At 42.7% G+C, this 16,245-nt stretch overlaps 1 protein-coding gene across 1 annotated transcript in view; it reads right to left on the bottom strand.

Annotated features, from left to right (window-relative positions):
• GRHL2 (grainyhead like transcription factor 2) overlaps positions 1-15,846 on the bottom strand; it is a 178,251-nt gene extending 162,405 nt beyond the window's left edge. Inside the window, exon 1 of the mRNA XM_519890.9 lies at positions 15,496-15,846. Within this exon, the coding sequence (XP_519890.3) occupies positions 15,496-15,515 (20 nt within the window). The 5' untranslated portion in view covers positions 15,516-15,846. The remainder of the gene's footprint in view (positions 1-15,495) is intronic.
• Between the last annotated feature and the right edge of the window lie 399 nt (positions 15,847-16,245).

The following is a 16,245-nucleotide window of genomic DNA, read 5'->3' as shown; positions in this document are numbered from 1 at the left end:
ATACACCATTGGTAGGAGTGTTAATTAGGAGAAAACATATGGATGGCAATTTGGAAATATGAACCAAATGTCTTCAAAAAGTGCGTACCTTTTTATTAGGAATTTCTATTCATTGGAATGTATTTCAAAGAAATAACTAAGAAGTGTGCAAAATTTAGTGATAAGGATAATCATTCAAGGCCAAGCACGGTGGCTCACGCCTGTAATCCAAGCACTTTGGGAGCCCAAGGCGGGTGGATCTCTTGAGACCAGGAGTTCGAGACCAGCCTGGCCAACATAGCAAAACCCCAATATTCCTGCTGAAAATACAAAAATTAGCTGGGCATGGTGGCACACATCTGTAATCTCAGCTATTCGAGAGGCTAAGGCACGAAAATTGCTTGAACCCGGGAGACGGAGGTTGCAGTGAGCTGAGACTGCACCACTGCACTCCAGCCTGAGTGACAGAGTAAGACTCTTGTCTTAAAAAAAAAAAAAAGGGATAATCATTCAAGTATTGACCTTAGTAGTAAAAAACAGGGAAAAATCTAAATATACAACACAGGAGAAATGGTTAATTTGGATATTTTTACCCAGTGTAAAACTATTGGGCCATTAAAAATATTTATTGTCGTGGAAAGCTATCTGTAATAAGTATCAATTTAAAAAATGTTACTAAACAGTATATACATCACTATCTTTTCATACATAGTGTAATTGTATATACATGCACAGAAAAGGGAGTAAAGATATAGATTTCAAATTGTTAACAGTATTAACATCTCTGAGTGGTAGAAAAGTGTTATTTTCTGATACTTTTACATTTAAGTATAAATTAACTACCTCTTATAGAATCTTTTAAATAACACTAAAAAAAGGCTAAAATGAAAGAAAAAAATGTAATGAGTAAAATCCATAGATTAATCTCAAGCTTTCCATATGTGAAAGGAATGAAAGTACTCACACATGCATAAGACCAACATATTTGACATTTAAAAATTTAAACCTCTGAACATTTTTTAAATCTTGAAATTAAAGTAACAAGTTGAAATGATAGCCAGGATTTTAACAAAAGGGTTAATAGTTTTAGGTGCAAAAAGAGCTCTCACAAGTCAATGATAAAAATATGAGTATCTCAATTTATTTTTTAATAAATGAAAAATAAGAACAGGCCTCTGTTAGCCCATAGGGTGCAACTGTACAAATGTTGCAAGGTACAACTTTGGGTAGACGCCAGAGGGGAGCACAGCTGGATCTCAGCCCCAAAGTCCCCCTCAGCCAAGTTCTCTCTCCTCAAGAACATAACACAATCATAGGTAGTAGCCAGGGTAAAAGCAAGAGCTTCACTAAAAAGAAATACAAATTACAAAATAAAAATCTGAGAAAATGTTTAATCTCTTTAACTATCAAATTGCAATTTTTTTTTTTTTTTGCCTTGCAAATAAACAAATTACAATTGTCATTTACTGGTGAGACAACGAGAAAAAGACACCCTCAAACACTGTTGGTAGAACACAAATTGTTAAAATCTTTCTAGGAGTCATTTTCAAATTATGTATCAAGGACCTAAAAATATTTATGTCTCTTGTTCTTATACTTCCAGAAATCTATTCTACAGTAATAACCAGAGATAAAAACCTTTACATATAAACATGATTTATTATACTGAAAAGTCAAAACAACATAAATATTAAAAACAGGAGGTGGTAGATTTCACCTTTAAATGCTATGTAGGAGAATACTTAAGGGATTGGTAAAGTACCAATAGTATAGTATTAAGTGGAAAATGCAGAATGGCATGAATGATGTAAAAAAGAGAATCATAATTTGCACACTCTTTGTAAAACCACATTGATATACTATGCATGCACATAGTAGAAACTGTAAGAAAAGACAAAGTATTAACAGGGTGCTGGAATTATGAGTGATTTTTCTTCTAGATACTTGTTTCTATTTTCCAATTTTTCCCCATAAGCATATATTATTTTCATAACCAGAAAAAGAAACCTCCCAGGAAATGCTTCTTTAAAAAGTAAACACATACAATGCAAAACTGTATCATAAAACAGTTGCAATAAAAGTCAGCCTGGGCAATAGCATTGAAAGCTAGGAGGCAGGTCATTCAGAAATGCTTCACAACAGCAATTTATAAAATAATTCATTAAATATGCAGTACAATAAAAATCTCTGTTATCATAAAAACATTTTCAACTTCTTCCATACTCTAGAACTATTTGCTACAATGACAACATCAAAATCTAGTTAGCCCTGAAAGCTCTAAATAGCATGTTTAATTTTGTTCTTCTTTCCAAGCACACTTGGATACGCTGCAGTGGAAAAACTTGGAGCTTGTAATTCAATGTGTCCTGGGATTTGACCACATGGGTATTTTATTGCTTAGGAAGGATTATGAAGGCTAACAAGCATAACGATACTACTGCTGCACCAATTCAACTTCAGGATGTTAAAAGTGATAAACGACTTGTGTCCCAAAGTTTGTGAACAAAATCGAAATGCAAATTTGTGTTTTTCATGTGGCTGAATATGATACAAAACATACCTTATAGAATGTTTGCTAAAACTAAAGATAAACACAAGATAAAGGGAGACTGTAGTCCTTCCCTCAACCCTCCCACAAGCCCCGTAAGGATAGGTGCCTTTATTTACACTGTTTTTTTTTTTTTTTTTTTTTTTTTTTTTTTTGAGACAGAGTTTCACTCTTGTTGCCCAGGCTGGAGTACAGTGGTGCAATCTCGGCTCACTGCAACCTCCGCCTCCCAGGTTCAAGCGATTCTCCTGACTCAGCCTCCCGAGTAGCTGGGATTACAGGCATGCACCACCACATCCAGCTAATTTTGTATTGTTAATAGAGATGGGGTTTCTTCATGTTGGTCAGGCTGGTCTCAAACTCCCGACCTCAGGTGATCCACCCGCCTCGGCCTCCCTAAGTGCTGGGATTATAGGCATGAGCCACCATGCCCGGCCCATTTAGACTTTCAACATCCGAAGAAGATCATGATTTTTTGAAAATATTAGATATAGTATTTGAGGTTTGAAGAATTTCTATACAATATGAAGAAAAGGATGGGGGAGGGGAGGGCCAGTTGGGAGTGGGAGAGAAGGGGCAATTGCAAATTCACTTTTGAGCACACGGCCAAAATGTATACCTACTAGTTCCTGTTTCACCACCTCTGTGTTTATTCTGCAGCCGAAGATTGCTTTGGTTTTGCTCACATTTTACAAAAGTTCATTTCCACCTTTTTGTTGTTGTTGTATTTTTAGCCTCCTCTCTTTTTTTTTTTTTTTTCCTAATGCAATGTTGGCAACTTCAGTGACTCTGGGAGGCCAGTTTCCCCAGCAAGTTCCCATCAGGTACTTTTTGTTCCCTGCTGTGGATGCTTCTTGGATAGGTTGATAAGCAAAGAAGTTCACGTTGGCGACAACAATTCCATTAAAGACGCCTGCAGTAAATCCTATGATGCAATCTCCTGCAGCTTAACTAACAGACCCAAGCTGGTCTGGCATGATCTATGCACCAGCTTGCAGAAGCAGTCAGATGAGTCACTGTGTGGCCCTCCAGGGAGAAGCAAGTCTATACTCTAAAAAAAAAAATAAATTTTTATTCTAGAAAATACAAAAAAAAAAAAACCCGACCTTGCCTACAACTACCTTTTGTTTTTAAAGGAAGTCATATTCCAGGCTCTCCCTGTCCCTTCAAAAAAGCTCAAAACTGGGCCCAACACCAAGTCTCTCCCATGAACATTCAGGCGGGGTCTGAGGTGGTGAGGCCGGCAGGTTTGCCTCGAGAGAGTTTGCTTCAAGTGAAACTCCATAGGCACATGCAGCCCACTGAGTGGAACAAACTGAGTTTCTTTCATTCTTAGTCATTCCTCAGCTTCAAATTATACACATATTGGAAACTTATACACCTACTTTTGCTATTTTGAAAAATCACTGGATTTAATGATTGGACTTAACACATATGCAAATCTAAAAGGACAAGGTTGTGGAGACACAGATAACGAATCTACAGGTCACTGAGGAATAGCACAGAACTGACAGGCAGCATGCCAGCGTGAAGGGCAGCGCGGCATACCTGGGACAGAGAGGAGAGGGCAGGGACTTCTGCAGGGGATCGGGTCAATTCTACCTGCAACAAGCAAGCAGCAAGTAGGCTTTTCCATTTTATTTAGAGAAGTGTGTATTATTCTTAAGTGTCTCCACTTAATAACTATTTTTATATACAATCTTTAATTTTTTTAAATAAATACATACATAAATACATAAATGCATAAATAAAATTTATCCTTAATTACAAAAGCAGTGCAAGCTCACATCAGCACAGTAGGAAAACACAGAGAAACACTTTTTTGTCTGTTAGGACAAAAAAGTACCTTTATTTTATACTTAGGAGAGCAAACCACTGTTAACTTTTTGTGTTTTTTCTGAATTCTTTATTCTTCATCTTTTTATGCCTATAAACATTCTGATATAACACATCATGAACACTTTCTCTTATCATTAAGGATTTTTTCATTAATGTGATGTGTAATGCTTGCATAGTGTGCCATCATCTCACTAAACCATGATTTACTAAACCAACCCTTGATAGCCAGGCTTTTAGGGTTATACTGATTTTTCACTTTTAAAAATCATGTGGTACTTTATATCTTTAGTTATGTCTTTAAGACAAATCCCTGAAACTGGAATTTAGTTATCAATGGGTAGACCCATTTCAACCAGTTTTGCCAAACTGCCTTCCAGAAAGTTTGTGATAAGTTATAATACTCCACAAATATATTTTACCCAAACCCGGTTTTGTTAATTTTAGCCCCTTTGACAGAGAGACTTAGAATATCTCTGTTATATCATCTGTATTTTCTTATCACTAATACAGCTTACAGCTAATATTATTTTCTGTCTTTATTAGCCACTTATACAGCTTTTACTAATTGTCTACTCATGCTCTTTGACCACCTTTCTATTGAGGTATTTGTTCTTTTTAAAATTATTTTCCAAAATATGTAAGATACACATATTCTTAAAAGTATACACCAGGACTCCAGAGCAACTTAAAAATCCTAGTTTGCAGAGGAAACATAAATGTCCTGTGACCTAATCAAAATTCCCTCCAACATGAGAACCTTTCAGGGGCAATTGCCTTCAGAAAAAGTCGACTTCAGAGACTTTTAAATTCTATAACACAGTAGGATACCAGAGGAGATTTTATTCCTGACCTAAATAAATGATCATTGTGTGCCCTGAAGTGAAATAATATATTACCTTATCCTTGAAGTGAAACTGCGGCTGCTATTCTTATCTTTATATTATTTGAAATCTCTTCTGAACATTTACTAAACTATTCACTTGGCAATATTTTTTGACAGTGGGTGTCTGTGAATTACATTTTATTAAAAGGAGTAATAGGGAAAGGGAGAAGGGGGAGAAAGAAAAAAAAAGAAGGAGAAGGGGAGGGAGAAGAGGAGAAGGAGAAGAAAGAGGATGAGGAAAAGGAAGAGGAGAAAGAATAGAAGGAAGAGGAGGAGGAGGAGGAGGTCATCCCTTTCATCTACTTAAGGTTTTCAGCTTACTAAATTTTAGTCAATGTTCCATTCATTCTGATATTGCCTCACTCTCACTCCATGAGCCTGCCAGAATGAACACTTCCTGGGCTGTCTCTGGGAAGAAGTTCTCAGCGTCCCCGCCAGCCCATTTTATCTGATTTTCTTGTACCACTTTTCTACCATCCCAGCAAGGCTGTGCGGGAGTCCACTAGTTAAACCATTGATTTCACTGCCTTGCTGCCCTTCTGAATTCCATGTGATCCTCTGAATTCCTCCTGCCTTCCAAAAGTCTGTTTGTCATCTGAATCAGACCACCGTTGATTTTGGTGAAGGAGGTGAGGGGGCTTGGGAGTAGAAGCAGGTCCCACTGTGCCTGTAACCTCCTGTCTTGCTAATGTTCATGGCCCCTGCTGTGAGCCGCCACCAGCCCAGACCCCTCTGGAGGGAGAAAATGAGACACAGAATATAGGAGCAGGTAATTATTCACGGAGATCATTTAGTTCAACTCCATTTTACAGATGAAAAATAATGAAAGAAGAATCTTCTGATCTTATGTTAATTATCTTATTGGCAATGCAGGAAAGAGGCAAAAGCTACCTTTGTTCCTTGTTTCTTTGAAAAGTTAGATCCAAGAAGTACAGAAGGCAGTTATTTTATGGGACTCACTGAACTGAGAACCAAAAACAATGATTTGGGGTGAGTGTGGGAAGAAAAGTCAATTTTAACTCCCCAGTAATGGTATCAGAATCTTAACCAGGTATTTCACAGACTCATGTTCATGGTTTAAGAAGTAAACATGCAGTGCTTATCTTGCTCTCAATCTTTCTTAAAAAAAAAAGCATGTTTTTTCAAACTAATCAAAACTCCAAATTTTCAATTTATACTTAGAATCCCAAAATGAAACACAGAAGAAAAAATGTAAGATTTCTTCTTACATTTCTTCTCAATCCAGGCTTTTAGATCAAAATCCTATACTTGCTCACTCACATGCCCTATGATGCATTTGGATGATCCCTAAGGCTCTTTCTAGCTCTAGGATTCTAGATTGCAAATTAAAACCAAAACCAATTATCTAGGAGGCCAAACAGCCACATGCTGTCGCACCCTAGGCCCCGGCAGCAGCCCCTGCTGGCCGCTCACACTCCACTGAGAAAACACTGGCAACTTAACAGTAGTTAAGCAGTTTCTTCCTGCTCCTTCCTGTCCTTTCCTTTCTCCACTCCTCTCTCCTTCACTTCAGCCTTTCCTTGTCTCCTAAAATCCTGATCTAAATTCATGGGCCTTAAAAAAGAAGGGACTCTGGCTCTCAGGGTTAGTTATATTTGTATATTCAGAGTTCAGATGAAAGGCTGGCGCCAAAATAAAGAGAAGCCACAAGCAATTCTTGCTTTCCGTTTCTGTTCCGGAGGGTATCTGCATTCACACTTGTAAAGGAAGCATTTCCTTGGGAGTGAAAGTGAAGTGCTCCCCACAAAGTTCATTGCCATGTTCATTACAAAGTAAAATAAGGTACTTCATCTACCACAGGCATTGATTGCTTTCCACTGAATGCCCATTCAAATGCATGAAGAACCTCCAGAACCCTGACTTATTTTCAAAATATACATTGAAGTCTCCTGAAATGCACCAGCTTTTCTAGCACTTCCTATAAGAATTCTTAAAATGTGTTATTTGATTAGTATTGTATGTGGCAAATCAAAAGGTGCTCTTTTTACAAATAATATTACTACTGCTCACCAAAACTCATGAAGCTGAAACACTTCTCTTTTCCCAGTATAATTGGGGATGGGAGGTAGAGATCCCCAAAGGAATGCTTTCTTATTTCTATCCCACTTAACCCATTATAATCCAGTACTTTTTTTTTTTTTTTTTACCATTTACCATTAAGAAACTTACAGCATAAAACACACTTTCGGTCGGGCATGGTGGTTCATGCCTGTAATCCTAGCACTTTGGGAGGCCAAGGTGAATGGATCACCTGAGGTCAGGAGTTCGAGACAAGACTGGCCAAAATAGCAAAACTCTGTCTCTACTAAAAATACCAAAAAATTAGCCGGGCGTAGTGGCGCACACCTATAGTCCCAGCTACTCAGGAGGCTGAGGTAGGAGAACTGCTTGAACCTAGGAGGCGGAGGTTGCAGTGAGCCGAGATCGTGCCATTGTACTCCAGGCTGGGCAACAAGAGCAAAACTCCAACTCAAAAAATATATATGTATACACTTTTGTTATTACCTATTATAATACAGTTTACCATTTACCATTATAAGAAACTTACAACATAAAATGTACTCTCCTGGTAATGGAAAAATAAACAAAACTGATCTGAAGAGCCTGAATTAATCCAAAGGAAGAAACTATGCAGGCAGGTAGATGGTAGGGTGAATCTGAAATTTGGAGGCCTAAATTTGAAGACCAGTGAAGCTATCTGAGGGACTCCCAGGTACATGTTGTTGTTACTAAGCAACCCACCAGTCCTCCTGGGCCAAAGCAAAAATTCCTATCCAGCCTGTTGCTGCTCATTAAGGAATTTTCCCTGGACAAGTTTGCCAAACCAATCACTACCCTTTATCAGGTTAGGCCTAGTTTTTTTTGTTGTTGTTTTTTGTTTGTTTGTTTTTATTTTTTGTTTGTTTGGTTGTTTTTTTCTGACAGAGTCTTACTCTGGAGTGAGGCTGGAGTGCAGTGGTGCAATCTTGGTTCACTGCAACCTCCACCTCCTGCGTTCAAGCGATTCTCCTGCCTCAGCCTCCCGAGTAGCTGGGAGTACAGGCACGTGCCACCATGCCTGGCTAATTTTTGTGTTATTACTAAAGACGGGGTTTCACCATATTGGCCAGACTGGTATCGAACTCCTGACCTCGTGATCTGCCTGCCTCGGCTTCCCAAAGTGCTGGGATTACAGGCATGAGCCACCGCGCCTGGCCAGGCCTAGTTTTTATAATTGAACAAGAGTCATTGAAAACCTCTTAAAAAGGAAGAGAGTATCAGTACCCTAGTGAATGCCAGGGATCATGAGTGAGAACTCTAATTAACTTAGGGTAAGGCTTTTCTTATACTAAAAATGACTTTAAATTTTTCCAAGGTTAAACCTAGTTGACATCATCTGCTGCAATGATCTTACCTCTTGGCCCAGGTAACAAGGATGGGCTGCTGATGCTGTAAATACTGAAAGAATGCAGCAAAGTTCACTAACTATAGCAGCACCTAAAATCAGACTCACCATTATCTCTATGCGCAGAAGCTGTGCAGTTCTCACCAAGTTCTCACCAAGTTAATATGGGAGGAAAAAAAAACCAGGAAAGTGACATTAGGGAGACAAACCAAGGAAGGAAAGAAGGGAAGGAGGGAACAAGAAGAAAATGTTTAAATGAGGGAGGAAGTAAGGAAGGGGAAAAATACTATGTAACCATAGTTAATTTTTTAACCAGAAATGTATGTCTATAGTTAGAGCAAAGCCATAAAGAGGAACTGAGGCAGTTGCCTGAATTATCTAAAACTTTTTAAAAAGTAAATTTAACAACCTAACATCCAAAAAATCTGATTTGAATTTTCTGTACATTTGAAACAAACACTTCTTCAGGTGATTGGGTACTGTTAATGTTGCTTAAATGCTTCTGTGTATGTTTGATTTATCCAAGTACTTTTTTTTTTTTTTTTTTTTTTTTTGAGACGGAGTCTTGCTGTCGCCCAGGCTGGAGTGCAGTGGCACAATCTCAGCTCACTGCAAGCTCTGCCTCCCGGGTTCACGCCATTCTCCCACCTCAGCCTCCCAAGTAGCTGGGACTACAGGTGCCCGCCACCATGCCCGGCTAATTTTTTGTATTTTTAGTAGAGACGGGGTTTCACTGTGTTGGCCAGGATGGTCTCGATCTCCTGACCTCGTGATCCGCCAGCCTCGGCCTCCCAAAGTGCTGGGATTACGGGCATGAGCCACCGCGCCCGGCTTTATCCAGCTACTTTTCTAAATTCTCCTTTTACTTTCCTGAGCCTAGTAGAAATTGCTAGACATAGCTTTTCATTGATTGCTCTAATACTTACTCCTAATCTCCCTTAAGTCAGGTGGCACTGGGATCATTTGAATGGCCTAGACCCTGCAGTGAGTTTAAAACAGACCCTCGCTGTAGGCCAACAGAAGATCTAGTACCATCTTATCAGAGTAATACTTCAAGCTACCATGAGCCTTAGAAATGAAACTGCAATCATCATCCTATCAAATCATTTCACCAGAGACCAACATCAAACTAGCGCTCTTTACCTTTGACTTTGCGCTACAAAATAGAATCTGAATTCAATGAAACAACAGTCCTCAAAAAAGTGAACACCAAGCATGGCGGCTCATGCCTGCAATCCCAGCACTTTGGGAGGCTAAGGTGGGTGGATCACTTGAGGTCAGGAGTTTGAGACCAGCCTGGCCAACATGATGAAACCCCATCTCTATTAAAAATACAAAAAATCAGCCGAGCGTGGCGGCACACACCTGTAATCCCAGCTACTGGGGAGGCTGAGGCAGGAGAATCTCTTGAACTTGGGAGGTGGAGGTTGCAGTGAGCCAAGATTGTGCCAGTGCACTCCAGCCTGGGCAACAGAATACTCTGTCTCAAAAATAAATAAATAAATAAAAATATAAATAAATAAAAATTGAACACCAGCTCGCACATGAGTGGGATTCAGCCAGAAACCCTAGCTAGACCTTTGGCAAGCCTGATGGAGGCCCATGTGGGTGACATCACTTCAAATCAGTTCTTTTGCAGCTCTGGAAACATATTCCCCTGCAAAAAGACCCCTTTCTTCCAGAAGCAGCAGTTCAGCAAAACAATGAAAGCAAACAACATCTAGGGCAGGCCTAAGAAGTCTTATATCCATGTTAAAATCATATCTGAGGCTGTTCATCCAAGGGAGCATAAAGTAAAAGTCCACAGATTTCTTTCACTTACACATTGGATATGCACCTGAAAAGGTGCATATAAATTGCATCTATTATGTAAACTAACATTAAGTTTAATTTGAAGCAGTGTTGCCCTATTTAAGGCAATTATAATGCCCGGAACATTGTTTAGATGCAGATTCCCTGTGCTCTCGCCTGGAGAATCTGATTCAACACTGCTGGGTTGGGACCCAGGGTGCCTCAGATGATATTTTATATGTTTTAAACTCAGGTGAGTTTGAGATACAATGATTTTAGAAATTCCTGTGGAGATTCCTGTTTTTAAGCATGTGCATCATCTACAACTTGTTTTTCAGTTAGGTTAACTTTGCCTGTGTGTCAGTTTACTTCATTGAAAATGGGAAACTCACTAAAGCACATGCTATGCAGTGTTCCTCCAGACACAGTGGACAAGTCCATGTTTTCTGATGGATATGGTTTATAGAAACTGAACAAGAGCAAGAGGAAGGCAGCAAGGGCAAATTTTACCTTGCACAAGCCTAATGTTAAGGAGTGGAGATGGTAGCTGAAGGTAGGTAGGTTACACTACAAGTTTTAGGGAGGTGGGCGTGTCTGAGCAAACACTATCTATACTTTGTCTCTCTTCTTTAGTTTGAATCCCCAGGGATCCTCCAGAGTGTATGCATTTATTCATCTCTGAATCAAGGAGTGTACAAGATTTAATCCATTGTAGGGAACAGAACTCTGAACCCCTCACCATTAAACTAGTGATACTCAGGGAAAGAAACAAGACTGATGGTTCATCATTTACTCCTTAGGTATTACTATCTCTTGATTACCAAGACCACTTACAAGAATAATTTTGACTGTTTTGAGTATGCAACTGTCCAGATTAATAAGTAGAGAACTGATCATGTTAATTTATTTGATGGTGTCGTTATCTCTGACTCTGATTCACCCACACAGAGCTCCTTTCTGGTCCTAGACCATGCTAACCACACTCTCACCTCAGGGCCCTGGCACTTGCTCTTCCACCTGCCTGTAACACTCTTACCCCAGGTATCTTAGGGCTTGATCCCTCACTTCACTCAGGCCTCCACACAAAGCTCACCTCATTGGAGAAGCTGTCCATGATCACCCTATACGAAAGACCTCCCCATTATTCTCAGTCCCTCCAGCGGGTTTTGCTTTCCTTCACAGCACTTATCATCATCTAATTAAATATATGTTTACTTTTTTGTTGATTTAGTGTCAACAAGCCTGCCCCTTTTCCCCCACCCCCAACACACACACAGTAAGCACCATGCAGGCAGGGACTAGGTTCTATTCACCAGTGAATCTCAATGCCAAGTATATAGTGGCATTCAAGGCATATTCTTTCAAAAAGTGAATGGGTATATGTATTGGTTTGAAAAAGATATGATAAATTCTTGACGTTTCTAACCTTAAAAGAAATTTTGCATAGCCAAATGTAAACAAGCATATGCATTTATAAAACTAAAGACTAGAGAGTTTAATTAAAATGTAGTCATCCCATTACTTGAAAGGTTATCCACATGAGAGACCTATAACTTCAGCCATTTTCTGAATAATAGCAGGACTCCTTAACAAAAAACACACAAAATGACTGAAATTATCATAAGCAAAAATGCGATGAGTAGGGAGAGGCAGTTTATCATGACCTTTATTTATTTATTTATTTTTGAGATGGAGTCTCGCACTGTCACCCAGGCTGGAGTGCAGTGGTGCGATCTCAGCTCACTGCAACCTCCGCCTCTCAGGTTCAAGGGATTCTCCTGCCTCAGCCTCCCAAGTAGCTGAGATTACAGGCACCTGCCACCACACCCAGCTAATTTTTTTTATATTTAGTAGAGACAGGGTTTCACTATGTTGATCAGGCTGGTCATGAACTCCTGACCTCGTGATCCACCTGCCTCGGCCTGCCAAAGTGCTGGGATTACAGGTGTGAGCCACCGCGCCTGGCCCCTGTATTGTATTTTTAAAAACATTTTTGTAACTATTGTATTTTTTCTATTAGGCATTGTGTTTATTAGAAGTATGTCTGTCCATGAGTTGCTTTCCACTACAGTGTAAGCCCCCTGAGAACAGGGCTCATCTTATCCATCTTCGCATGCCTCTATTATGCCTATCTGAATGTGTTACAAATAGTAGGTAACCAGAAAATACACTTACCTAATGAAAAACACCTGTGAGTATCAAATCACATAGTACCTACACGTTCTCTGAATATATTTTATACATTTTGGCAGTAAAATAAGAGTTTCTTAATCTAGCATTGCTTCACTTGTACACATGCTTGCTGACAAAGATCTTAAATCTTCATAAAATTTAAGATGGAGGAGTAGAGAATTTTAAAATATGTACAAAGACAAAATGTCCTAAAAATACTTTGTTTTAATTGGCGATAGCATCAACACTGCAGAACATCAAAAGCAGAACGTTTCAATCTGAAAAGTCCACACCATAAAAAAGACCATGCTACTTCAGTCCAGACTTGTTAACCAGAAATATCTTCCTGTGCAATCCCAAAGATTGCCTAAATCTCAATGGGATTATGAAAGAACATCCAGTGTGTGTTCGTTCATGTTATTTCCAGAAACTACAGGCAGGCCTCGTAAGGTGGATTTTCCATGAGGCTGATGAAGCCTCTCACTTGCTCAGGAAGGAAGCCCCACGCTGTACCCAGGGGCCCGTTTACTTACAGTCCCCACCCCATGTCACACACATAGTTGCATAAGCTTCAGACCCACCCCTGCCGGGGCTCCCTTAGAATACTGATATTAAGAAAACTAGGCTAGAATTCGCAAAAATGATCCAGAAGTCATGTATTGACTTAAAGCATTTTCAACAGCCCAATGAGAGAGAAAAAAACCAGTCGAATTATCTCTTTGCACCATTGTAACGACTACTTTTCCCAGGATACAAAATTTCGTCTTGAAAACCACGACTAGATAAAAGCAACGTTGATTAAATGCAAGCATATGTAATCCCAGATACTTATCACCTGTAAAAACCAGGTGATGCGTGTGGTGAAACCAGATTGCGGGCGCTCAGTACTTATTTCTGATGGTAAACACATTGTTCTTATTGCTGCTAAGTATAACTGGTGAAAATAAAGACCGACCCGTTTTCATTCAGAATTCGAGTTCTGTTGTATCACAAAACTAAGCAAACTAAATGTTAATTGCGCGATTAATTAAACTAGATTTGCAATCATCTTTGACGCGGGCAAGGATCAAAACAAACCCCAAAAACTTGCTGTCGCCTCCGGATTTGGCTACTGAAAATTTCAAACTCGAGTCGTGTTTCCTTGAAGACTAGAGAGATATGGGGAGGAGCTGGGGGTGTTCTCAGACAACCACACACTCTCCTCTTCCTACCCTGCCTCTGACCCTCTCCCGTGTTGGTAACGCTAGTTCTTCCCCTCCGGTATGCTGTACTCGGTTAATTCCTCATCGGTGGCTAACGGGGTACAACTATCTGGCAGTTTTTTGCTTCTTAAGTATGACAGCGCATTTTCTTAGGTTCGCCTAACCTGCCAGCGGCTTTATGTTGAGGCTAGTCCTTCCCCTCCACCCCTGAACAGGTCCGCAGGGCCTTCCCACTCCTCCCTCGTGGTCCCTCAACTTGGGATGGGTCCCCGCCACTTCTCCATGACAGGCCCAGCGGCCCGCGGCCTTGGGGCACCGGCCCTCTCCGGCGAGACACCTTCAGGAAGGTCCCCTCGGGGTGGCCGCAACACCACGGCAAAGTTACCGGTGAAAGCAAAAGGGCGGCCCCGCGCACTTCCAATAGGACGCAGCCAGTTCCCAGGCCCGGACGCGCCCGAGAGGAGGGGGAAGGGAGTGTCCCCGCCGAATCCCGAGAAAGGCCGCGGGACCCACCTCCGGCTCCCTCCCGCGCCCGCCCAGGCCCCACCTCCCCCGGCTCGCACAAAGCCTTCCGAGGGCGGGGGCCGGCCCGCGGGGAGGCCGTCAGGACGCGGCCGGACCGGGCCCAGTGACTCGCGGGCGGCTCCGGCCGCGCAGGCTGTGGCTCCCCGGCGCGTCTGGAGTGCCTGTCCGGGACGGGAAGGACGCGAGCCCAGCGTTCCCGCCGCCCCGAGCCCTCGGCCTTGACGGCGAGAGCACCCCGAGAAGGCTCGGCGCGCCCCACGCAGTCCCGCCTGCCGCGTCCGAGGTGGCGGCCAACTGCGTGGAGGGCCGCGAGCTCGAGGGGCGTGCAGACGCCGTCGGGGCGCGGGTGAATCGCTCAGTGGCAGGCGCCCCTTCGCGCCCCGCCGAGGCCCTAACTCGAGGCCTCACATGAGTTCCCCCAGTTCGCGAACCGTCCTTTCCCCCCGGGCACCTGAGGAAGGTGGCCAAACAATGCGGGGGCGGACCCGGGGGAGGGAGGCGGGGGAGGGGGGGAGGAAGGCGGGATGTCGAGGGAGTGGGGGACGGCGCCGGCCGCCCCCGCGCCCCCCGGCCTCCCAGCGCCTAGCCTCCCATCGGGGACACACGCGGGCGCGCACTCACGCCCACCCTCCTGCCCGGTGCGAGAAGATGGCCGTTTCTGCCTCATATAAAAGCTCTTTGTTGCGGTCACACAAAAGCGGCCAAGCCCCACTTTTCCAGTAGGCCCTTTGGACAAATCGAAGGAACTCAGCTGAACTTCCAAATGGCCCTAAACGCCAGATCGGTGGGAGCAGCTAAAACAGAGAAGGAAGAGCAGGCCTCCCGCGCCCATCTACCAAAACCTCTGGCAATATCCAAGTATTCATCCAGGAGCGGGAGCTGAGACCATTCCTAAGGGAGGAAGGAAAAGGAAAACCCACTTTTACTATCAAGGCCCAAAGGGGATATTAAACATTCACATTGTTGTAGGGTTTCTCCCCTTAATCAGGGTAGAAACATAATGCGGAAAAGTCTGGATCCACCAAAAAGAAAAAGAAAAAAGAAAGAAAAATACCAACAATAGCAACTTAAAAACAAAAACATAACAAACCAGTTGCCATCAGCCCAAAGTGGTAGTAGTAGCAGCAGCCGGCGCGTGTGATCCACTTACTTGTCCGACTCTTGTGACATGTTTGATCCAATGAACTTGCTCCCCTTTTCCTGGAGCCTCAGCCTCTGGTGAAACTGGACTTTCAAGTCTGTGCAGGTGAAGGTGTGTGAGAGCGCCCGAGATGGCAGAACAAGAGCTACAGGTAATTCTGCTTTTCCGTCCCCCCTCACCACTCTCGCTCGCTCGCCCGCTCGCGCCCTCACCTAGCCGGAAAGGTGGGATAAGGGGGGGCCCCTCACATGGGGCCCGAGCTCGGAGGCGGCCGGGCGGCGCGGAGTCCTCCTGGATCGTGGCAATGGGCAGACACAGAGCAGAAAGTGGCGGACTTGGGCGGCCACAGGTAACTTTCTCGCAAGGAGCTGAATTCTTTCACTAAAGGGTACAAGCCCGAGGGACGAGCTGCGCGATGATTGGCTGGGGAGCTCCCTCAGGTGAGCTGCCATTGGCAGAGGCGCGCTCAGGTAAGGCCCTTCTCCAAGTGCAGGTAACTCACTCCGAAGTTTACCTGAGTGGAGCGGCGGCATGCTTGCAGCTCGGCGGCAGCCCGTGAGAGCTGAGGGTCAGTTCTTCGAGTAGATCTCAAGCTGCGTTTTCCTCCTTCTCCAAAGCAGGGATGGGAAGGTGGAGGCTACTGGTTGAAGAGAAGAAAGGGGTTAGGGGAATGCAACACCTGCAAACACTAGGGATTGTGGGTCGAGCGGAAGAGCTAATGAGAGCCGAGCTCAGGTATCCCAAGTCAACCAGAATCAA

This window comes from Pan troglodytes, chromosome 7, assembly GCF_028858775.2.
Source record: "Pan troglodytes isolate AG18354 chromosome 7, NHGRI_mPanTro3-v2.0_pri, whole genome shotgun sequence".
Lineage (NCBI taxonomy): Eukaryota > Metazoa > Chordata > Mammalia > Primates > Hominidae > Pan > Pan troglodytes.
This window is presented reverse-complemented; position numbering and strand designations above follow the sequence as displayed.